General features: G+C 36.4%; 1 protein-coding gene across 6 annotated transcripts in view; it reads left to right on the top strand.

Moving 5' to 3' along the window:
- Positions 1-25,687, top strand: part of astn1 (astrotactin 1) — a 342,853-nt gene that overhangs the window by 39,846 nt on the left and 277,320 nt on the right. For all 6 annotated transcript variants that reach the window (XM_023335801.1, XM_014476012.2, XM_023335800.1 and 3 more), the window contains exon 2: positions 22,248-22,429. In XM_023335801.1, coding sequence (XP_023191569.1) covers positions 22,248-22,429 — 182 coding nt within the window. The remainder of the gene's footprint in view (positions 1-22,247; positions 22,430-25,687) is intronic.

Here is a 25,687-nt window from a genome sequence, read left to right as displayed (position 1 = left end):
ACATTAGTTATTCATGTTGTATATAACTACGAAATTGCAACTCCCTTAAAACCCGAATCTAATCTAATCGGTTTCCAAATTATATTCAAAAACTAGATTATACTGCATAAAGGTATATTTGTTGTATGACTGGTTAATCAAAAAACCATAAAGAGCAGCTCTATGGAAGCTAGCATAGCTTAGTTTGACAGGCTACCCTTTCCAATTCCGTAAATGGACTCTGGTAAATATACTTAAATTAATTATTACCACATTGATGTGTTGTATTTTCCCTTACTGACTCGGTCAACAGCTCCTGATGGTAACTCATGTTAGTGATGTTCGCACAAAATGATTTCACTACAAACCCATGTAATTATGTCTGGTTTTTAGAGTTTCTTGGTTTAAAAAGTTCATTTGTCCCTCCTCATAAAGGTAGATAACAACCGGTGCTATTTTAGCTAGCTACGACTCAATCTAATTTGAGCTAATCCCGAAGCAATGCCTGCAGACAGCAAATGACTGAGATGGGATATGCAAAGACAGAGTCCTTCCTTTTTGTCCATAAGAGTTGCTATTTTCTAGCGTATTCAATTTATTATAAGCAAGATATTTTTCACATCTCCTTGAAAAGCTGTTCTCTAGCAACCTAGACATTCAAAGCGAGTGTATTTAAATAAGCCTAGGTATCAGTGCATTTCACACGGTTTTAACTGGACCTGCTTTGTAATGTGTGGTTGTTGATGTCAGACACAAGACTCGCTGCAGATTCTTTTCTGATACAATAGCTGTAAACATGTCTCTGCAATAAAAATGTCACATGCCTGTTGACCTCTTCCTTCCCCAACTCCCTGACTGGGGCCCTGTGTGGATAGTAAAGAGGTTTCAGACTGTACAATAAAACAGTTAAGGCTGACAATACCTAGTTGACAGGAAGGTGATGGTACTTACTAAAGGTCATGGATTTCTGGTAGTAATATTTGTAACTCTAAGTTCTCACCCAGACTATCGTGAATCAGCAGATACATTGGTTTGTGGTAATCAGCCTCTTCAGCATCACATTAGTTTCCCCACTGAGTAAAGTTTGTTGTTTCGTGCTTCTTCACCAGTGAATGCCTTCAAAGAGTTGGGGTACTTCTTATATTTTTAGACTTTTTTTTTGTGTGTCTTTTTTTAAAACGGTGTACCAAAACCTTAATGATCTTTCTTCTCCTAGACATGGCTTCTATAGTTTCTAGTTCTACACTTCTCAAATGCTCTAGAGTTTTTTCATGTTTTTTTATCATCGCAAAAAAATTGTAACATTTAAGTTGCTCTGATAGGTTTAGGCTGTTGTTGGTCTTTCACTAACTTGACTCCCTTTAGAGCCTACTTTCTCTAAAGTTTTTTTTTTTTTTGTCTGGCTTTCATTTTGGCTTAAAGATGGGACTTTAGTTGCAGTGATGGAGCTAATTTGGTCAGAGATTCATTTTTGCAGCAACAGATGGAGTATTTGCATAATTTCTCAGCTCTTTGTTTTGTAGATGGATTAAAGTAATTATTGCTTTCTACCTGTTCAGAGTAGAACATTTCTCCATTTGCGGTTTGTTAAACAAAACCAAGGAGTGAACCTGCCAGGAACCTTTCCCTTGATATGTACAATTGCTCATCTTGTATAGTGCTCACATACTGGAAGCAAGTTTTTTTTCTAAATATGAGAAGTTCATACATTTATGTTGGTTGTTTTTCTTAAAGTTATAACAATGAGATCTAGAACCTCTGTGGGGAACAATTACATTACAGACCAAGTGCAGCATTCAGTGCAACAGCTGAAATTGTATTGTCCATTTCTTAGGCTTCATGAAGGTTTATTTTTATTTTTATTGTAACAATGCCACCCCAACCTCAGTTTTCTTAAAACTCAAAGCACAGTGTAATCCATGTTACTAAAATACATTAAAAAGAAACTAAAAAATGTCCCATGACCAATAAGGTTTTTTTCCCCACCTTCAAATGAACAGAACCGAACTGAACTGATGGCGAGTTGGTAGGATTTTTCTTTTCTCCTTTCTCTTCCCTTTTGATTTTTTTTTCTTTTCAAAGAGTTGGATTATAGTCCTGAAAAGACACGACAAAACGTTCAAAAAAGAAAACCATAAAGAACTCTGAAACAGTCCTGTACAAAATTTTCGAGCTGGAATCTGAGACTGCTCATAATGTACTCTGAACTGTTATTTTGAATTCTTGAACTGCACTACAAATACTTTGAACATACTGTTTATTAATATATATATGTGTTTTTTTGTTGTTGTCTATATTTGTGAAAAAGCGATTTCTGACACAGGTAGGCATGTATAGTTGTTTTAACATTTATGCTTAATGTTTGTTTTCTTAAATGACTGAAAAGCATTAAGAGTCGAGTTGTCACAGCCCTATAATGACCATCTTATGTAAAACTTATGAGGCTTCGTGGATTGACAGTGGGAGGTAACAATAGCTGACAGTCAGTGCCACCAACTGGCTAGTAGATGTAATGCATAGCACAATGTGGTCACACATAATTTTTTGCCATTAGCACACATTGGATATGTTACAGTGAAGTGTGTTCAGCAAAAATTTGCTTATTTAAGTAACAGTAGACTTCTGATTTCATTGTGTAAATTATGTAGCTCAAAGCATTACAAAGTCACATGTTCAAAGCTTAGTAAAACTATCCAATGTTATATTCTAACAAGTATAGCTCATTTGATTAATTAAAACAAGAAATAAGGATTATGTGTAAATGTAGCCCTTTTTATTTTGTTAAATCAGGGTAATAATTTGTCAGTCTCTAGAAAAATATGCTTTTCTTTGCATTCTAATTACAGTGTAGCGTTACGAGTCAATGACTTTGACGCAGTAGGGGGTATTTGTATTTAAGCGATTACTGTAGCGGTATCCCACCATGCAGCCATTGTTAATGCCATGTTTCTGGCCAGCATCATTCTAGCAGAACAGAAGGCAAACATCAAATACATGCTTGTTGGCAATTTATCCTGGGATGGAGCATTGCACATGATTTAGTTGTTTTCCTAACGTATTTAGACAAGGTGTGCCTCTACTGAAGGTGAAATACAGATTCTTACGAGACTGATTATTACGGGATTACCTCAAGTTAGTAAATGTTCAGTTTTGAGTGATCTTTGATAAGGCATTGAGATAATAAAACTCAGATTAGAATATACAGATGAAGGCAAAAGTTCAGTTAAAATGTTCCCCAAATTCAAATTTTATAGCCAATCTAGACTGATTCACAGGCCTGGTTTCAATTTTGTGAATTTGTGGATATTTCTTCCTTTTTTTCCCCCTTAAGCAATTCTCTTTTCATGTGCCTTTCTTCAAAGGAGTGTAAAACATTACATTTCAGAGATAAACATGAACACTAGAATGCCAGAGGTTTTATTCACTGAAGGCTCATGAAATGTTTATGGTGACTTTGTGGACCAAGTAAGAAAATATACTTTCTTCTCACATTTCTGTCAGACATTTTTTATTGTTGGGGCTAAAAATGTGTTTTAATCAAATGAAATTGTGGTTCAAAATACTTGTGGTGAAGTATCTTTTTTGCACACAAACATTTGTGGAAAAAACAGTTGACTGTAGCTGTAGTCTGTTATAGGTGTTTTATAGAAAACTATGTAGTTTGCTACAAATAAGGACACATGCATTCATGTCCAGATCCACCACTGTGACTTGATCTTAATGAATTTCCAGGTGACCCAGAAATTCAACACAATTTAGAGATTAAAATAACAATGTTAAGCTGAAGAAGTTTGCTTGAATAAGCTGCATCAATGGGAGGTGAACAGGGCAGCTACAGTAATGGTTACGTCACTGAGCAGCAAGCTCAGGGGAGAGGCTTGAATCCCCACCGAGGAAGTGCTTGGAGGGAAGATCACGTCTGTGATCCTCTTCAGTCTGTGCATCAATTCTCCACAGACGTCAGACACACTGAAACTCTCCAGAGTTACAGGCACAATTCAAAATCCAATATTGGGGTGAATAAACAGGCACTGGTCATTAAAGATGGTTAAGCAAGAATCACATGGTGGAGCGGGGGTTGACGTCAGGATATCAGATGTGCAGTGCGAATAGTCCGAATCCATCGTGGGTAAGCCAAAAAGAGTAATTCGAGGACATGATTAGGTCAGACACAAGAATCGTGAGTGCAGGGAAACGTGCACTGGTTTTCTGGCAAATGTGATAAATAATCTGGCTGGGAAGCAGAGACTAAAGAAGGATTCAGTAGTGCACGGCACAGGTGAAACATGGAGGGAATTAGGCATGGCGCAGATGGGCTGAATCAATCTGATTAGGAGTGAGAAACTTGGCATGAGCAGCATGGTGACTTGAATATACAGTATGTCAGAGACCTGATTCATTGCAAATTCTCTGTTACCACTATAAGTTGTTATCCAACCCCTGGAAATGTTTGTGTTTTTCTTATCTGTGCAACTCTTTTTGGATGTATTTTCAATATACAGTATTAGCCACTGTTGCAGATGAGTATCAGCACTCTGGGGTCTCTGTAGACTTTAAACTAAAATATTGAACAACTAACAATCCCTCCTTTCCATAATCATGTATTATCACTAAAGAGATGATGTAAAGTCAGCAGAAAACTGTTAGGGCCTTAATAATATTCAGAAAAGATTAAGACAATGGCTGTTGGATCTTGATTCAGTTTCTGATACTGTGCATTGAAGTTGTTTTGCTCTTGAATAAATAACCATGACTCATTCATCTCTGAATGGAGCCTGTGGGCAGCTGCAGCTCATGCCAAGGCATTATATATCTCAAACAAGATGAGAGTAAAGGTCTGGGCAGTATGATCAGCCAGTCTTGTTTGGACTGCAGTCAATGTGAGTTTCATTTTTTTTTTCCTGTTGATTTGCACATTCCTACAAGGTATACTCACCTTGAGATGTAGCCAGTGCTGTAGTTGCGCAAAAACAGCAACAGCTGAATATGATATTGTACATTTAATAAAGATGGACTTTTAAATATCTGTTCAGTTGAAAAGATGGGCTTTGATTAAAAATCAAAAGGCTGAAGTACCTGAAATCTAGGAATCTCTGTCATTAAAAAGTTGCAAGTCATTTTCAGCAACTAGTAATGAACACCCTTGACTCGCAGGGTTTCTGCTTCAAAGTCTTGATTAGTGGAAGTGCTCTCTATTAGAGACTAAGAATATGAAAAGTGGGAAACATTTTCCAATTTTCTGAGATTCTTTACCACAACATAATAGTCAGACAAATAATTTGATAGGTGACTGTAAAGAGGCACTTGCTAGCCTAATGCATTCTCATTCGTATCGGTTGTATTAATAATGAATACAAAAATGCAATTATAATGATGGTATAACATAAATGAGTTGTAGGGCTTTCCTGTTTTCTAGAGTCAGTGAACCTTGAAAACCACATAAAAAGAAATCACACTTACTGTCACAGTCATGTGTAAAAAATACTCTTCTATCAGACAAGCCAAACCAAACTGTGATCATCTTGAAGCACAAAAAACATCGGATCTTCGCTTTCATTACAGTCTGTCAGATCATGCACACTTATTAAAAATCACCTTCAATTTGCTCCAGATATTGTGATTGCAAAAAGCAAGTCTTCATGTTCTTTTTAATATGCTGATCACTCGGCTTATTCCCTTAGACAGGACAGCAAAAGGGTAGCATAGTGGGATCAGCATTAGTAAGCTGGAACGCACAAAAGAGTTGGATAATAGGGTCATTATTGACAATGAAACACGACGAGAGATGTACTCATCTAACCTGGACTACTCTCCTGTCTTAAATGATTGTAGAAACAGAGCACAAATGATAGCCATAATATTGAGCTTAAAAATGCCTTGAATGTGTGAAATGTATCTCATCTCTAGCCCACATGATTTCTCTCTTCTCTCAGCTATAGTGATGAAATGGCTAATATCAGCAGCAGTAACTGAGTTCGACCAGTGTTTCTGTCTGGGTGTAAAGGTAACCCTGCTGTTTTGTTATTCTGCAAATAAGGACATATTGCACCCTTTAGAAATAGTCTGTATGGGATTCTGATTCTTCATTTTCACTCTGACACCTCATCTTTGTTGCTGCTTCCCAAACTTCCAAGCCAGGAAATGGGATGCAACTCATTTTTGTTTGTATTAGAGTTGTCTACCAGAGATTTTTTTTCTTCTACTGACCTCTCAAAATTCCTCCTGCTGAAACCTGTATGCATTATTTGAACATGAAGAAAAAATAGAGAGTAGAAAAGCCCTGTTGTGGGCTAGTGCAGAGCTTCAATCAAAACTCTGGAAGCTCGTTGACGTAGAATGTGTGAAGTTCCTTACAAAGTTATTGAACTTCTTTCTCTGGGATTCCTTTTTTTATATTACCTGGCAGAACTACTTTTTTCTTTTTCTCCACCTCCTCCCTCTACAGCATACGAACACAGAGCCTATGGTTTGAAAGGCTCACTGTCCCCTGATTAGGTTCTGCTGGTGTGTAGGAGCAGTGAACCGGAGCCGGCTTGTGGTCGGAGGAAGCATAGTGGGGTTGCAGCGACATCCAGCCAAGTGGCTGGATGTTGATAAGTTCATTGTTGTTCCTCCTGTGTGCCCCAGATAAGCCCCAGCATGTTGCGAGTTTGCCGCAGCAAACACAACAGCGGCGGCAGCACCCCCAGAGTAAGACAGATATGGCTGGTCAGACTACAGTGTTGTGATAGATTGTCATTCCCACCTCTCAGGGTGTTTAGTGCTAATTTACTTGTCGGAGTACGCAGGCAAACAAATTGGCTGCATTCAATGCATGCTGCGTGACTCCTCAAAGAGCATGCAGTAATTATGCACAAACACAAGAGTTGAATAACTTTTTTTAAAAAGAGAGAACTCTGTACAACTGAGAAAAGCATTTAGAATCCAGCTGTGAGTGATCCAATTAGTTGTAAGAGTAAAGTCCTACTCCCTTAATATAGGGGTTTTAATAGGGTTGCAAAATCAACAAATTCTAAGGATTATTCAATCTGCAGCAGGTTTTCCTTTAAGACTGTGAAAGGTTCAGTACCATCTAATGGCATTTGCAGATTGTAATCAATTGAAAAATTTGCTTTCTTTAAACCGTTCTTTTTCTTTGAGGATCCCAAAGTAGCTGAGGTAGGAACAAACAGATAAATTATGAAAAGACTGTCCTACAAAAAAGACCATAGGTCAACTAAGATTGTTTATTTAGAGAGATATTGTTCATTTTATTTAACAAATGCACATCGATCTGAAAATATTTCCAATGGAGGCTCCAGGGAAGATCCATATTTGTAGATTATTCTAGAATTATGCAGCGGAACATTTCTTCTCAGTCTTACACTGGACACATTAATTACAGGTGACATTTTACATTAGTGTGTGGAATAAAAACGGTCAGGAACATAAAATGGTTTCTTTAAATCTTCATGACCTCAAATCAGTGGCACTGCAATGCTGTTCTAAAACACAGGTTACAATCCAAGACGAACCATGTCAAAAGCAGATCAGTGTGCTTGCATGCCATTTCTTTTATAACACAAGAACATTCTCCTTCTTTAATGAAATTTACTTATTGGGGTTTTTTAATCATCAAAAATGTGACAAAAGATAAATTTGTTATGTTATAAACAGCACACTATGAAGTCATTTTTCTTTGTTAATCTTTTAAAAAAAAATTGTTTTTTTCTCGTCACAAAATGGACACTTCATCATAACTGCATGACTAATCGTATGAAAGTCAATGCTTCTTAAAGCCTGTTTCTTTGCTTGTAGTGTTAGGAATATTGAGCCTGCATGTGTTTCTGAGTGTGTAGTGTGCAATAATCGGCAGCTTGCATTGTTATTCAATCTATACGCCATTGATGTTTTGTCTAAAGCCAGTCTTCCAGTGGATGGCCATGCCTAACTGCTTTGTGGGGGCTCCAGAGTCAGGGATTAAACAAATCACAGTATTTTTCCAAAGTCTTTGCACTTTACTGAAGTGGGATAACAAAGAGTGGAGCGTATGTAGTTCAATAGATAAAACAATACCTCAGTACAAGGCTTGCGGATTATATTCTCCTCATGGGTAGAGCATCGCGTTACCTTTTTGAAGGTCAAACATCCATCTCACGCCACATGAAAGGGTAATACGTCTGCACAGGAAATATGTTGTACGTCTCGTGAAAGCTCTGGACATTGTTGGCAATAGAAGGAAACGGTTATATCAAACTGATGGAGTAACGTAGGACTGAGTTGTAAATTACAGACACATCAATATGAGGTACTCGGCTCCAGTTCAGACACTTCATTGCAGTGATCATTTCTTTTGCTGAAGTGAAAGGAATCACTTCAGAAAATGTTCACCTTTTGTGATCCATCGTATAAGATGGTTATGAAACCACTAGGGTTAATTCGCTATTGCTCAAATGTTGTCCTGTTACAAAAGTCAAAAGTTTACTCTAGTGTTTTTGGTGGACTTGCAGTAGTCTGAGCAGCTGCAGCTGATGGGGAAAATGAATACAGCAGGTACCCTTAACTTGCATAGCTTTAACTTAGTAAATTGAATTGTTAATTTACAAAACCAGCTTAAAATTTTACCATGCTCTCCAGTGAAATCGATGGCAGTTATTACAGAGCTTTTGTCCCACAGCTTTAATTTGCTCAAAACAACTAATACTAGGTCCCATTAAATATTATTTAATTTTCAGAAGTACTCTTAATACAGATAAATCTATATTTAACAGTTTAATATGTAGTTTTATTAATACATTCTGCCACAACTGGCCCTTTGAGGTAATTCATAATCTTGATGTGGCCCAAAATAAAAATGAGTTTGACACCCGTGATCTAAATAGTGCAGTGCTAAATGTATCAATTTATAATCACTTTATTTTAAGCTTTGGAAAAAATAGGCAAGTTAAGCAACTAATGCTGCCAGTCAAGCTCTAGGTAAATGTCAAGAGTCATAGAAAAGTGTTGTAGATGAAAGAATAATGGAAATTCTTTTGAATTAAAAGCATAGACCCAAAACCTCTGCCATTTTTTTTGTTACTTTTAATCACATTTACTAATATTCAACTTACAAAAACATTTAGGATCAACTCCTTGGTTGTGACTGAAATAGACAGTTTGTTGCTCGAACAGGGTTTTTATATTGTGTAATGTTTTTCTTAGATTTAAAGAAAACTGCTCCGTCTCTTTTATAAGCATATTCTAAGAAAGACTTCAATTAATGTCATGTGTGATTTTTCCACCGATAAAAGCACCAGACACAAAAGGACAAAGAAACAGTAGCACTCTCCACACATTTGTTTCTGAAACGATTCTCAGGGTCACCGTGTAAGCCACATGCTCCATTCCGCTTGAGCAATCAAGCGCTACGATGTTTACCCACTGTAATAATCAATATGCGACATACACAGGGATGCTAACAATGATCCCTAAAGACGCATTGTGTCAAGCCAGGCTGTAGTTTTCATTTGGACAGATTTTCTTGCCATGTCTGAGATGTGTCAATTTGCAGAGGGCGTAGGATACATGTTTCCCAAGCAAGTGGTTAACTGATTTTGAGAATGACATTCTTAGATTTACTGTTTAACCCTTTATTGTTTCAGGTCAGATAATTTTCTATTGTCAATCACAGCTCTGTTCTTCTGTATAAACTCAAACAATACACACCGTAGAAGTAAAACTTCGTTAGGATAAATTTAACTTATGTGTTCCACTGTTACTGAATGTACAACACATTCCTTTCTGTCTTGAAAACCTTGATGTCAGCTCACCTTCAGAAAATTAGTACTGTTAGTGATTCTTGTTTTATTTTGGTAAAATAAGTCTTGAGACAATGTATGTAAGAGAAGTTGATGTTTTGAAGGTAATGGTTTTGATCTTTCTTGGGTTATTTTGATTACTGGCTCAGAGAGCAGAGTGGATCCACAGGTGGTTATGATTTATAGCAGACATAAGTTGAAGTGAGTGATTTCTTTCTGTTTCCATGCTGGGCAGCCAGGTGAAATATGGAGGCAAAATTGAGGAGAAGAACCAGGAATGCAATCCTTTAGATGAAAATAGATATTCTTGGCCAAGCTTGTTGTAAGGAAGATTACTTCAAAGGACACTCAAGATAAGGTTATGGGAGGTACACTGGTGGGAAAAGCAAGGAGACACTTGTTAGACAACAGATTATAACTTGAAATGTAATACACAGAGATCAATTACTGTGGTAGATTCAGGAGAAACCAGGTCCCACTGGAGAGTCTTTGAACGGCGACTTGATGAGCTAATCAGAAACAGGTGAGTTGACAGCTCAGTAGTAGAAGCTCTATTATCACAGAGAACAGCATTACAGGAACAACATGACAACACTGGGTACCTGCTGTGGATTTGTATTATAATAGTGCTGCTTTTCATAATGTCTAAACTGGAAAGTTACTCAAAAACTAACAATATATCTGCTCTGAGGGTGAAAAAAAAAACATTAAAAAAATGTACACTTGTGTATGTATAAAGGTGTTTTCTGGTAGTGAGGATTTTTGCAAACTTGCACTAGTTTGTTCATGGTACTGAATATGCGACTGGAGACAAAGACCGAACTGCTCCTAAAATAGCTATGCTGAGCAAAAAGCAGCTCTCGGTACTGATGCAAGTTGCCAACATTTAAATGATTCATTATTCAGCCATTTGTGGGGAAGTCTACACATATTTATATATATTCATGTAAATCACAGCTAGAACAAATTGTGCGACCAGAGCTCTTTGCATAATGCAGATTACAGAGGAAAATCATCACTGGTAGAAGGCTGGTGTTAATTTTGCTGGGAAAGAAAAAGTGATGACTGCAACCTATGGTGCTGCTGTCTGTACAAATAGCTACCGGTCACATTTGTTAACAGTAGATAAAATTGATCCAGTCTTCCTGTGAAGTGTGATTTTTTTTTTTTTTTTCTTTTGCAAAGAAATTATCTTAAAAAAAGAGAGACTTGTGCGAGAAACCTTACCATTGGGTAGCAATTTAAACTTAAGCATTACATGAAGAGTTTAATAAGAAAATTCCTAATAAATGAAATCTGTATTTGTGTGAGAAATACAAGATGTAGTTGCATTTTTTTTTCTTTTGTTATAATTCTGACACATGGTATTGCACTTGTAGTCCATCTGCTGTCTTTGGACTGGTTTGCTCCTAAATGTATTTAGTGCAAATCAGTGTTATATAAACAGTGCAGAAAGAAAGCAAGAAAATGGATTTTTGAGGAACAATTGAGGAGATTGCTCTGCTTTGTGAATTTTACCCTCCGCCTTTTGTATTAAACAACCTTTTGATTCAGTTGGTTATCTGCAAAACTGGCCATGTCATTGAGTCATGAGCCTCTTTCTTAAAGTGGATTTATTTAGCAACATGAATAAGAACAACTTGTTATTCATGCAATGCTGAGGTACCTGGGCTACTTGGCAAGAATGTTAAATTGCCCATGGGGAGAGCCAAGCAATCCCCTCACTGTGTTTAAGTATTCAAGGTGACTTTACTAGCAGGGTCATTTTAATCGTTTTCTCTCGGCCATTAAACTTTTTCTCTTTTCTCAAGTAGGACTACAGGGCTTTTATAATTTGTCCTTATGAAGACCGGAAAGGTAAATTGGCAGACTAGGCTTCTGGAAAATATTAAAACATCCTTTCACAAGAGGAACATTAAAAGATGAGGCAAGTATTAAAAAAAAAAAAATAAAAAATTTCAATCAATCTACAATATAAAGAAGGACTTGCTACTCTAAAGTTAAATCCCACAGTCTCTAAGCATGTGTGTGGGTGCATTTGGTATAAACAAACACATGAAAGCTGATGGTGGCTGGATGCCAATTAAACTGGGATTAAGTTATTTTCCAGCAACAACATATCTTTTACACATGGAGATTATGTTGTTTTCTTGAAACTGTTTTTCTACAAGAGAACAAATGGGTTGACCAATGAGACATTACAGAAATCGTAATTGCTGTTTGTCTCAGGATGGTAAATGACTCAAGTGTTTGTTTGGTTCATTGCACAGTGAGTGCTTTCTTTGGGAGGACTGACGTGCATGTTGAATTAAGTCAACATCGAGATGAGAGACTGCAGTGCAGGAGAGCAGCAGTCCTGTTTAATCTCTTATTACACAGAAGCAAAGATTGAATTTGCTCTGACCATAGATTGACACTAGGGATTTTTGCACGATAGTAGGACATACTTACCATTCATAACACAAATTCTTTATTTGTGTCTGAATAATTTTGCTAAACTATCAGAGATTATTTCTGATTTGAGAATGTTGCCTTGTAGTCTGAATTTTGTCCACTTAAGTGAAAAAGATTTGTAATCTATGTTGAATCTAATACATGAAAGTGGATTTTATTGGTAGTATGCAAATGATTTTTGATAATGGAAACAAAAACTAACAGGCAAAATGATGAAGCTGTTTTGAGGTATTTAATATGTGCAAAATTGTGGTTGCATGTCCTCCTTAATCTAAAACTAGAGGCAAAAACAAATCTGATCCTAAAATAGCTTTGCTGAACTGATAATGTCTCTACATTGATGTTTTTCCACATTTAGTAGAAGTGTTTCTTGAAATTAGGACGATTCCCACCCATATCAACATGTATGTTAATATAGATTTCAGCCTGAGCAAAATGATTCAGATTCTCAAAGCCCTGCGTTGTGCATACTCTGGAGGAAAAATAAATTACGTTTGCTGAAAACTGGTAGTAATTTTGAAGCTGGATAAGGTTGAGGTGCAGGACGAGTGAGCAGATGATCAGGATGCCGCAGTGCCAGATTCTTTTACTTTTCAAGTGAAACTAACTGGGTAGACCTAAAAATATCTGCTTGTTTTTGATACCAATATAGTGATAAGTCAGAAAAGTATATTTATATGGACACCATGTAGTTTTTTTGAATCTGATACATTTTAAATCTCTAAATTTTAAGTATGGCATCACTCCACTGTCTTTTATAGTCGGAGAGAGAAAGAGGTTATTTATCTAATAGTTTACAACATAGTGATAGTTTAAAAAAAAATATGTAAAATACATTTTCATAAAAGCTCCTCACTGTGGCTTTAGCGGACATTTATTTATTTATTTTATTTTGATCTTTGATCACTTCCGTATCTGTCTTGGCTGAAGAGAGGACAAATGAAACCTGATGCAAAAATGGGTGCAAATTGTTCCCATCTGTGATTTTTGAATGTGATTGTATTGCTTTAGAAACTACTCCTCCTTCTGTGATTTTTGTGGAAATATTATAAACATTTGCCAGTGGTAAGCTAACATGTTTCAAGTGAAACTGCACCCTTTAATGCAAAGGGTATAAGTTACGTTTCCTGTCAACATTGTTTTGTGTTTTATGTGTGAATCAAAGTGGGAAGATGGAGCTTGGCTGCAGTAAATCCCACCCAAAGTGGGCTTGGCATGTGAGTGGTGGAGAAATCTGGAGCCGAGGAGAAATGTTGGCCTAAAACAGTGTTAGACAGACTGGGGATGATTAACAGGCGAAAATGAACAAACTGGACCATATTCAACCACATTGTTTATTTTCAGCTACAAACATGGAGAGGGACATATTCCCACTGTCTTTTGTAATGCACTTTAGTTTTGAATAAAGTAAAATTACATGATTGAAGCAACTCTCCCAATTATTGAAACAACACCCAGAGTTCTACGTACCCAAAAGAAACTGACCCAAACCTTCTCACTGAGGTTTGGTCTTCTTCAGCTGTCTGCACTTTTTTCACCTTTAACCTCCCCCAAATTGCAAGCCTCACTCACAGCAACATGAGTGAGTGCTCTTTATTTGCTCTGCTTGCAAAGTTCTGCATATATTGAACACGTTTAAAGTTGGAATCAAACCTATTTTCACCTCATCATCAAGTTGAATCTTTTGGTGTCTTTTGTTCTGCAAAGGTGTTCATCATAAATAGATGAACTGTGTGAAATAACTTAATATTTATAACAGATTGGTCTTCTCAGAAGCAGCCCCCTTTTAGCTCTAGCTGTACACATGAGTGGACTATGTATTTGCAGAGGTAAGCAGCTACTTATTCCACTCTGTAAATTCAGCTTAAATGAACCAAACAAATCGCTAACAGAGTATGCACTCCCAGCTTTATTTTGTTTACCTCCTTGTATGGTGATGCATTACACCTCAGTGCCTTTTATTTAAACAGCTTAACAACATGTTGAAACAGTTTTGAAGGCTCCAATCTTTGGCAACAATCCATTCCATCTGCTCCTCCTCGCTCTTTTAATAGGATTCATCAGTGTGATCGCAATCGCGGAAACTCCGCAAGGTGTGTGACATTTCTCTACTGGAGCACAGCCAAGTTGGGGCAGTCTTTTTGAATCTCATCAAACAGCACCCCATGTATTTTACAGCAGCTGCTGGCAGAGCCTCCTGTGATCTCGGCTCACCTTGAAGTGGACTATTCTTCCTGTCCCCTACACTCTGTGTCCCATGCATAATCATCCGACATGAAATTTTAAAAGAACAACTTTCCAAGCTACCACAAATTACCATTTGCCGCCTGTCTTGGTTAATGTGTAGAGTCCCGCACTGGGAAGCTCGTTAGGAAATGGACCAACTTTGATTGATTGCTCTGGTTTCCATTCTCATTCATGTAGAAAATTGGCAAGGCTGAATAAAGAACACCTTAAAACAAGGACTGAAGTGTTCCTATGGGACATGAGAGAATTTGTTTGTCTGAATTACTTTGATGGCTTTTTGTTCCTGTGTTTGTCTTTTCACACCTTTCACCTAAAGCCAGAGCTTTTAAAATTCTGAAAGAAAAGATAAATGATCTGGCCATGCCTGGACTAGAACAAAAACTGCTTCCTATTAAAAAAAACCAAAAAAAAAAACCTCTATTCGGGGCTTTAAACGCATGCATCCTTACAAATTCTTCTTATTTTGTGTTCGTCTCTGTAACTGATTCTTCTCTCTATAAAGTAAGGTTTTAGTATAATTAACATTTTGGTATAATCACAATTACAAACTTAATTTGTACTTAAACTGATACAAACTGAGACATTTTCATCTTTTCAAGTTGGCACACAACTTTGCACGGCAATGCAGCTGACAAACTGTTGGCCCATTCTCTGTTTCAGTGCCTCACCTGAACATTGAATGCTGAGAATCAAAATGGTGACCTGGTAGTGAATTTTTAAAACTTTAAAACATGGTACTGAAAGGACTCTCTATGGTCCTCTTCAGTTTGAAAAGGCAAAAAGCAAAAGAATTGTTTGGAAGCTTTTTGCAGGAAACAGGAGAAGCTAATGACTGTGGATGAGCATTCTATGCTACAAAGTAGTGCCAACAAATTCAAGTAACGCTACCAGCTTTATGTACAATCTTAAAAACAAACAGTGTTTATAAAAACCTTTAAAAACATTACATCAAACATGCTGGATGTAATGCTTAATATTTCTGTTTGATACTATTTATTTTACAACTTATCAAAAGCTGTTTAATGGTAAACTAGTTAAAGTCTACGGGTAATATTAAAATATGCAACATTTATCTTTGTGTTTGTAAGAACGCTTCATATGCGCTGCACATTTTAGTGTTTAAAAACTAGCAGTAATTTATCAGGTTTAAAATTACATACAAAAACAGCTTTTTACAAACAACTGAAGATGACGAAAGTAAACTTGAACCCAGTCGGAAACCATGACAACATACACAATTGACTGGAACCATCATAAGCATAGCAACAATTGATCAGGACTGTATATGAATATATTTATTTGAACCAGGATCATTTAACTTATATGAACACTTCTATCAAGTTCTAACTTGTCTATTATTTTGCTGCATATTGATCTTATGCAGGTTTGGATTTTGGATAGAACTCCAACCAAATCTCGACTGCATTTTCCTTTACTTTGTGGGTCGGCTTTTTACTTAACCCAATCATTCTTGGTCTCCTCAGCTTTGGTTTTAACAAACTCACCTGTTTTATTATCCTCCCTTTAACATACCACAGTGAAACGAGAAGTAAGAGAGGCCAGCTTCCTCTGACACTGCATGAGGATGCGAACAGAATGACTTCGGCCATCGCTACTCTTCACCATAACACACAGAGGAAGAACACATTTCTCTGGTGCTGTTAATACCCAGTTCTAGCACACGGTTTCACGGCCATATGGTCTTTTCCTCACTTCTCTCCTGTCCCACTGGGTAAACAGGCGTCAAAAAACAGCACTGCTCTCAGATGGTTGTTTAGCTCCTGATCTCCCCTAAACAGATCTCTTTGCCTGTCTCATTAGTGTTGAACGTCTCGGTCAATATCTTCACATTAAATTCTCAGCTGCTTGTGTATGCTCATATTCAAAACTGGCATCGGCACTATAGTCTTTCTTTTCTAGTGTTTCCTGTCACCATGTGTGTCCATAGGTTTTAATAAGGCACTATTTCCATGTATAATTATAATCTATATATATATAAAATGTGGTAATGTAAAGCATTCATTAATCTAACCCATATGCTTCATTATCTAACTTGTGAGTGCCATAGAGCCAACATGCAGGCTTGTTTTGCATTCTAGTTATCCTGAGCTTTTTAAATTTTAACTGTCTGTAGACAATTTCTGTTTGTTTCTTTGAAGCAGCCGGTCTTTTTTGTAAGGAAAAAGAAGAGCAAAATATTTCAAATCAATGTCATTTTCTTATTGAACATAATACAAAATTGTTTCAAGATTTATGCAAGTAATACAGAAATATCACAGAAGTGACACCTTGATAAACTTACCTAATCACATGCAATGCGAGATGATGATCTGTCTGCACTGATGAATATTTACTCGCATTGCCCAGCAGAAAGTTTAAGCAGCTGTCACCTCAGATCTATCTGACTTGTTTTGTAGAGCAATGAACATTTAGCCAAAGATGAACAGGTGATTACAAATGAAAAATTACATATAATATCTGATTTTGTTTCTTTGTTGTTGTTGTTTTATTTATTTATTTTTATCTGTTAGCATGTAGTAGTGATGAAGACTACATGCTGATTATAAATGGGGCGATATTACAATTCACAGCACAATGCATTATGGCCCCAACCAGCATGTTGTCACACTGGGTAAAACTGGGTTTTGCCCGGGTGAGAAATAACTCAGCATGAGATTAAATATTTGCTGCATAAATCAGTATGTGCATCTGCCCTCTCAGTTAGTAGGGAAAGATGCACTTATGTTACAATGTAGAATGCAGGCGAAATCACTCCATGCAAGTTCTACAACATATGCAGGGTGAAGGGAAAAAAAAGAAGAAATTTATATTTGAAATATCATCTGGTTTAGTTACGCCTTAGATTTTAGATGGTGTTTATAATCCTTCAAACTGTAAAGGTAGCATTGTTTTCCTTGACTTATTTAAAGATGTGCTACCAATAATAATGGAAGGAGTTTTCTTTTTTCTTTTAGAGAAAGTTTGAAAAACTTCACATCATGTCACATTGCTCTGTGACTAACATCTGTACAGAAAAGAATACAAACCCATCAAATCAATTAATTTAATTTAATTAATATCTTTCTGGTTATAGTAAGTATAAAACATATTGTTCAGTTCAATGCTTCTGTAATATACAAAAAGGACTCTGGGCTTCCTGCACTAATGTCACCTCTTTGATATTCAGCACTTCAGTTTTCATTTCATGAGTTTCTACATTATCATAATTCAAATAACCATATTTCCTTTTCTGAAAAATTTCCAATATGAAGGCTGATATATGCTGACAGTATAGTATATCCTTGTATTATGAACTTGCTTCTATAGTGATGGTTTCATGATGTATTGAAACCTTGTTTCCATGGTTTCAAAAAAATAAAAAATAAAAAAATAAATCCAGGCATCCAGTGTCACACATCAGAACCAACATATGAAGTAAAGGGATAGAAAAGTTGTAGATATGGGTAAGAGCATTAAACTTTAAGCCTTGTGTTTTTCGTCACCAATGGGAAAATTGAATATTGATTTCTTCCTACCACAGTCAAAACAATTATTTATGCCCTATTTTGTTTTATGTATTTATGTGTTTATTAATACCATAACTGCTCGAAATGTCCTCCTTTAAAACGTTTTTTGTGTAATACATTATGTATTATAATTGACATTTATGAACATTCGTATAAAATATGTTTATTTCTGGGAATATATTGCTTGAACATTGAGTGATCTTCCTGTTTCACCATTTTACAGCCCAAATAAGAAACTAGAGTTATTACCTTTGGTAAATACAAACATTCTAATGGCTAGAAATCCTTTTTTCCCTAAAGAATTATTTTAAAAAATATATAAAATATTTATATTATGCTGAAAGTCTGTCCCTCATTGCTTAAAGGAGACTCTGAATTATCAGAAATATATTCTGCTATTTTTGTCAACCACCTTGTTTATTTTAAAATGTGCAGTGTTGCCACCCTCTGCACAGGTACTGTCCATTTCCGTATGCCGGGATTAAAGTTTAGGCTTTCAAAATGTCAAAGACTGTAATTTTATTGAACTTCATAGGCAATAAAACTCTTTCAGACTAAATGGCTCAGCAAATTTACATTCAGGGGAGGTTAACGAGTAATGCGGCGTAATCAGATTACTTTTGATTTACTTAAATTGCAGTAAGTGGCCACCCTGTTTTCTTTCCCTTCCCCTCCACCATTCTTCTTATTCCTTTTTGTGCTTTTCCATCTTAGCCTTCATCCCTTTTTTCTTTTCTTTTCTTTTTCCCTTCTTCTCTGCTGTGTGGCACTGAATGCAGTCCAGTACAATGGTGGTCTCATTACTCAAGCTCTCATGGCAAACTAGTCTCGAGGGAGAGCGAGCACACTTTTTAAAAAAGTGCCCTGTCACATTGAGGCACATGATTTGCATTTAGGTTAAAAACCAGCCAGGACTCCTAAATCTTATTTACAGGCAGAGGGAACTCCTTCGTCACTGCGCCGTTGGGTCATCAGTTATTGTCAGACCTAATCTTGTTAAACTCGCCATTTTAAACACACACATATCCACGCACACATGCATCGCTGTATTAGTGAAAGCAAACAAAGTGTTTTTGTTTGTAAACAGGTTATAATCTGTATGAGGGTTCTGGCCATTATCCAGCCTTTTTTTTTTTGTTGCCAATAATCAGCCTAATGGGTTGTCTGACAAAGTGGACTGATGCTCACACAGTGAGGTGAAGCACTGAATTATAGTTGTATGCATGTACTGCCCGGGCACAAAATATTAATATTAGCTTTTATCATAAATAGTTTAAGGCAGGTAAGTGCTTACATGGATGGTGACGAGAAAATAAGTTGACCATCCACAAACGAATGCATTCAGTTTGCCAGACGGTTTAAATGGGAATCACAGAAGGAAGAAGGAAAGCTTTTTTTTTTTCATTCAGGCTTGTATATTAAAAGTCCACATCAACATAACAAGCTTTATACTGCTACACTTACACACAGTAGTTTGAACATGATATTATATGCTAATATAAAAAATTTAATGAATGATTGCAGAACCATTTTATCATGCTTTTTGTGCCAGAATTTGGATGGTAATGCTCCCACTGCCAACAAAAGTAGTAACATGAAGTGATATTTGACATGCAGAACAAAATTGGGGAAAAATGCCAGCTTAATTACAACTGCTAGGATGAGGCACATGGGCAGTAGTAAAAAAACAACAAAAAACTAGGAATTGCTAAAGAGCTCGTTCTGATCTTCCCAGATTTTTTTGCAGCGTCTAAAAATTGGTTCTACAGGAGTTCAAACATAAAAAACCCCAAAATAAAATAAACGTTTGTGCAATACTATGTCCTGTCGTTCCTGAGGGATAAGCGACACTGGGACAAAGGTCTGAAATTACTGACATTTTTAGTGATGTCACTATATTATTTTTCTTTCTCTGTACTTTATGATCAAATGTAACGTGTTTACATATTTTGCATCCCACATATTACCTGAATTAATTATCATGAGATTGTTACAACATCTGAGTAGCACAGCTGTAATATCTGTAGAATATGTGCCTTTCTACATTCCAGAAATCATGTTTAAAATATTTTGTGGCTGTGTTTACTACAATACCAGATGTGTAGAAATGTGTTGCTGGAGCATTACATTCTTAAAGTAACATGATTTTAGTCCAGTGAAATGTATGTCTGAGGTATCAATATAGCTAAATTGGGATAGTCAAGTTATGCTTTTAATTCCAATCTGAAAAAAAATGGTTTTATGTCTGTTTTTAAAATTTGCTAAGGCACTCGATTACTAGTTATGTGAGTTTGGTGTGTTCATTAATCTATTCAGTATAGATCTAAAATACAAACAGGCTTGACCTGTAATGACTACAGTATGTTTACCTTTTAGGTTAAATGAAACGGATATGTTCAAGCCTTTGAGCTTTGAGCATCCATAAAGTGCAGCTGCAAATGCTGTGCTACTCGCCTCTGAAGTTTTTCACAGTGGGCTGTAAAAGCTTGTGATCAGCAGTAAAATCTTGCTTGCAGCTATAGATCCTTGGTAGTAATCAGTTTAAAAGTCTTGTGTGGCATAAGGTTAGACTGTGTTTATATATAGATCTCATTCTGAGGTTTTTCATTTTGTTGTAGATTTTGCAACATGGGAGATCTTTGGTATTTTCACACTTTGTATCAACACTCTTCTGCAGCTTTCCAGTGGCGCCTTCTATATATCTGGCAACTTTTTGGACACATATCTTTTGTTTTTCTGTTGATCAAACCCAGTCCTGATTGAAATTATGAAGAACCACAGCTGTTCTTACAACATGTAAAAGACTTTGATATCTGGCAGATGGTTCTTTAATGCACTGTGGCCCTTCAGTTCATCATTTATCTGTGCTGTCCACTGTGGTCATCAATGCTGCTTTGATATCTTTGTTATATGATGTATTATTTAGCAGCTCTATATATAAACTCAGTGATACTGTCTCTTGGAGTGGTGCTCGTTTCCACAGTAAATTGTCAGCAGTACAAATATTCACACTGTCTAAAATAAATGATGTAATAGCATTAAAGTTAACTTGAGTTAAGATCTTTGTTGTGAAAATATTAGATTTAGCCAACAATAATAAAACTAAAAGTCTGTGTTCACTAATGTTCACTGATGCCAAATATTTAATGGATAGTCACTTCAAATAAAAGTGTACAGTTTTTAGCTTTGTTCCTTATTCCACTTATTTATTCACCTTATAATGTATTTTTCTGCCTATTTCTTGTTTTTTTTTTTCAGTTTAGTAGTTTTGTAAAGATGGTGTTGCATCCTTTGATCACTCACAATTAAAATCTGATCCTAAATTTCATGGGCTCTATTGGTTTAAAAATGTCTGCAGAATAACTTTTTCTGCAAATGATGAATGTCCCATTCACACCAGATGAACAGTGTACTACCTGTTGTGGTTGATGGAGTGTAAGTGATCCCCAAATTCTCGAATATGCACAAAACTAGTTGAACATGCAGTATGCTCAGCCTCAGTGCTGGGAAGTATCAGCTGGATTTCAGTCTTTGGTCTTTTGGTGCACGCCTTCAAGTATCCTTCATGATTTTAGTTTGATGTACAAAACAAAGAAACATCCAAAAAACTCAGTCATGCATTCCTAATGTTTCTACTTCTTCAATCTGTGTGTGGTTTTTGGCATACATCACTAATATAACAAACTAGAGGTGGAGGGTATTGTCTGGGGAATCGAGGTTTGACTGAAGCACTGTGTTTCTCATGCTCCACTGCTTCCATAAACTCTCCATTTAATCATTTTTGTCTCTGAGATTTAACCTTTGTTCTTTTTTTTATACCTGAGAGAGTGGTTTTACTTCCAGACCAAATCCTGAAGCAGTCTAAACTGGGAAAGATCCATCTGGCATCAGTTTTAATTTGGTCATATTGATCATTTCTGGGCAGCGTTGTATGAGGAACTGCAATGTAGTTAGAATTATTCCTATCACAATTTCTTTGGATACTTAAAACGTTCAGATTGACTGCTACCTATCAGCTTTAATAATTTCTCTTTATCCTGTCAGTACTTTATTTTAACACTTTTATGGACTTGTTCTAATGTCTAAGCTTAGTCATTATTGTACATTTCTGAATTTTGAGCTGTAATATGATACTTAGAAAAAATCCAGATTTTGTTTTGCTTAAAAAAACTGTTATTTTTTTTGTCGTTTTGGTGCAGATCAGTTACCATTGCAACAACAGACAGATTCTCATCTGCTGCGTATTGTGTTTTGTAATTGTTAGAGATCTCTGGGAACTCAGAGGACATCCCTCTGGTGCGCTGGCGGCAGCAGTGGTTGGAAAATGGCACACTTCTTTTCCACATCCACCATCAGGACGGCAGCGTCAACCTACCCGAACCAACTGAAGACCCGGCCAACGATTCCACGAAAGAAGAGCTGCGCATACTCCACATCTCTGTGATGGTAAACATTTTTATTCAGGAAGCTCACAAGAGTATGATAATAAGAATTTTATTAGACATCTAAGTTGGAATTTTATGTTTTTACTATGCAAAATGAGACTTTAGGTTGATCTGACCAGGAACAGACATATATACTGTACAGTACTTCAAGAATATAAAACTGCAAAACTACAAAGATGTTGGGTCCTGAATAACACTTTTAGAAAGCCCAGAAATTTGTAAAACATTTCTGTATGCCATTGTTTAATTTGTCCTATTGTTCAGAAATCTCAATATGCACATTTTCTTTTAAAAATGCCTATTTGTCATCATATTTATTCTTTTTTAAAACAAATCAAATACATGTAATTAACTCAGATTATTTTTTAGCCTTTGCAATTGAACAATTTAATTTTCAGTCATAAGTATGTTGTTATTTGTCAGTCATGTTGTAAAAAAAACGTTTGAATTGGCTCACACATGAACCCTAAGGAAAAATAATTGAAACTGTTTTAAGGCCGGTCTTGTCAGGGATGACAAAACAAATATTACCAAAACAAAACAAATACCAAAACAAATATTAACTCCAAAACAAATATTAACTCCGTTTTGGGTAGGAAGAAGGGTCAGATATGTTGCTTTAATTATGCCACCACTGTTTTTGATGTGTCGTAAAATATTGTATCTGATGAAAGATATTTTACCAAATTTTATTGAACATGTATATATTTGAGCTTGTTTCAGTTATTCTGAAACTGTGTAAGTTCGACAACATTAGTAATAAATTCTAGCCTTCATATGATTTTAGGTTTTAAAAGATTGTCAAATAAAATGACTTTATTCCTCTGATGAGTGTCTGCAACATTCTGTAGGGAACTGCAGAGTATTGTGAGGCAGAAATGGAGACAAATAAGGGCAGTTTTCACAACTGAAATTGATGTAAACTTTACCTTTTTAATGTAAGGGAAACATGAGATTATTATAGAGGGACATGAATTTATGAAGTACTAAAATCCAGTAGCTGAGTGTAGATTTTTGCATGCGCCCACCGTATCAGACCTTATCAGCTCTCTTGGCAGAGTAGGAAATGAATCCTTAGAACTCTCCGTTTCCCCCCTCTTGCCCCGAGGAAATGTATATTTATTAGATCTAAGATATGCCACACCTACTCTCAGTGCCCTTTTCTTGCCCAAAGACATTACAATCATGCTGTGATGGATGATATATATTTTCAGACATTGAAAGCTTATAATATCTGCATACACAAATGATTAGTCAGCTTTGGAAGATTTTTGCCAGCGGCTACATCTGCTAACAGAAGCAGGGAGGTACGCTTCAACACCTTCAGACCTAATTTAATTCCAACTAGATTTAATTTCAGATGTAATGACAAATAACTGGCCTTGTCTTGTCCTCTAAATGCTCTACATGCACTAAGAAACGCCCATCTTCTGGACATACGAGAAAGGACAGTGAAAACATTTCTTAGTGGGAATAGGAGGCACAGTGCTTCTTATCTCATTCACTTTGCTGTAGTCACATTTGCTGTCACATTTCTTGCTCTCTGCTCTATCTGTATTTCACATCCCATCACCCTCGAGTCGGCGTCTTTGTGGTTCCTTACCTGCTAATTCGTCACCCCTAAAGCACTGTGGGGGACGGCGGCTCCAGAAAGGTGCTTCGATGAAGGTGTAATAAGGGAAAGATTAGCATGCAAAGACATACAAGCAGACTGTAAGGACAGATGGAAGCTGTGCTACCACTGGGCCGCTCAGACTGCGCTGCAGCCTGCTGCCCAGCTGGAGGCTTTGACCTATAAATCCTAAAGCCATGTCACTAGTTTGGCGTCTTGTGGATATGGAAAAAGGTCCTGGGAAGTCTGCGCAACAGACTTCCCAGGAAAGTGATTACAGTATTTTCTTTTTTATCACTATGCGACACAAGTCACTATTTGAACCAAAACCAGTGCTTTTGGACTGACATTTCCCATTTTATGCCTTTGCCACAACATAAAATTGGGCCTTTGTTCAGGAAAGCAAACTGACAGATCATCAAAATGTCAGCCATATAATTTCTCGCTATATAAAACGTCTTTGTGCTGCAGTACAGTAACTAAAGCAGGTTGATTTTCATCAAATCAATCATTCTGTCAATCTGTTAGTCTTTTCTCTATAAACCAACTTGCAATATCGAATAAATCATAAAAATGGGAAAGAAAAAAACAAATCTTATCAGTTTATAATTTTGACAGCTTATGGAAATGAAAGTAAGTTCTCTTTTGATTATATGAAACTACTGTTCTTCTGATGGCAGAAGTTCAAAAAGTTTACTAGAGGGTGTCCAGAGACTTTGAAAATATTCTGGTCTCGTTTCTTCAGCAGCGGACACAGATCCTGAAAAGAGGGTCGGGGTATTCCAATTACATTTTCACGTCCCTTCACTGTTCTCTGTCAGGTTGTCTGCTTCAAATTCTTCACAAAGTGCCCATTTATGATCACAGTAGTGTTTTTGGACCAGTTAGATTAATAAAATTTCTATACTCTAATAAATTTACTTCTATTGACTCTCTACTCTGTGATTGTTGATGCTGAGGGGTGTTTGCTTAGGTCATGATCTCTTGAACTTCATGTCATCTCTTTTTTTTTTTTCCACATTGCTGTCTGTACGAGCCCTCTAGATATTAGACTTTCTCACTGTATATGGGTGCATCATTTCCAAGAATAAGGCCCACTATTGTGGTATAATTTAACATAGGTTTAAATAAAAAAGAAATAAAATGAAAAACATGTTGCTCTCTGTTTTTACATTTTCAGACTTACTGAATTTTGGACAACCTTGCAGGATCCAGAACACAGAAATGTGGTCTCTGTGAGCATTTTTAGTAGCACTGTACCAAAAAGAAAAAGGAAAATAAAAACAGGGGGGAAAAACTCAGCTAAGCTCTTACATAGACTGGCAGAACCCAAAGTGACACATTGAAGTTACTTCTTTTGGCTGATGTATAATATTCAAAGGTGTCGAAATGAATAAAATGTCCAAACTAGAAAAATCATCATGACAATGTTTTAAACCCCTATCAAAATTGCAGTACATTATTCATCATTTCGACATTCTTGGATCAGTCAATCAGTAAATCATTGAGTAAACTTCCAAACTTACTGATGAAGTATTAAAAGCATGGAGACTATCTCTAGATCTTGAATGGGAATACAGTGGGTCTGTACAATCTGTCTGATCTGGCATCCTGGCTGTCATAACACTATTCGTAAATATCGCTTGA

This window comes from Xiphophorus maculatus, chromosome 6 (genome assembly GCF_002775205.1).
Source record: "Xiphophorus maculatus strain JP 163 A chromosome 6, X_maculatus-5.0-male, whole genome shotgun sequence".
NCBI lineage: Eukaryota > Metazoa > Chordata > Actinopteri > Cyprinodontiformes > Poeciliidae > Xiphophorus > Xiphophorus maculatus.
Note: the sequence above shows the minus strand (reverse complement) of the source record. Positions and strands in the feature narration are given on the sequence as shown.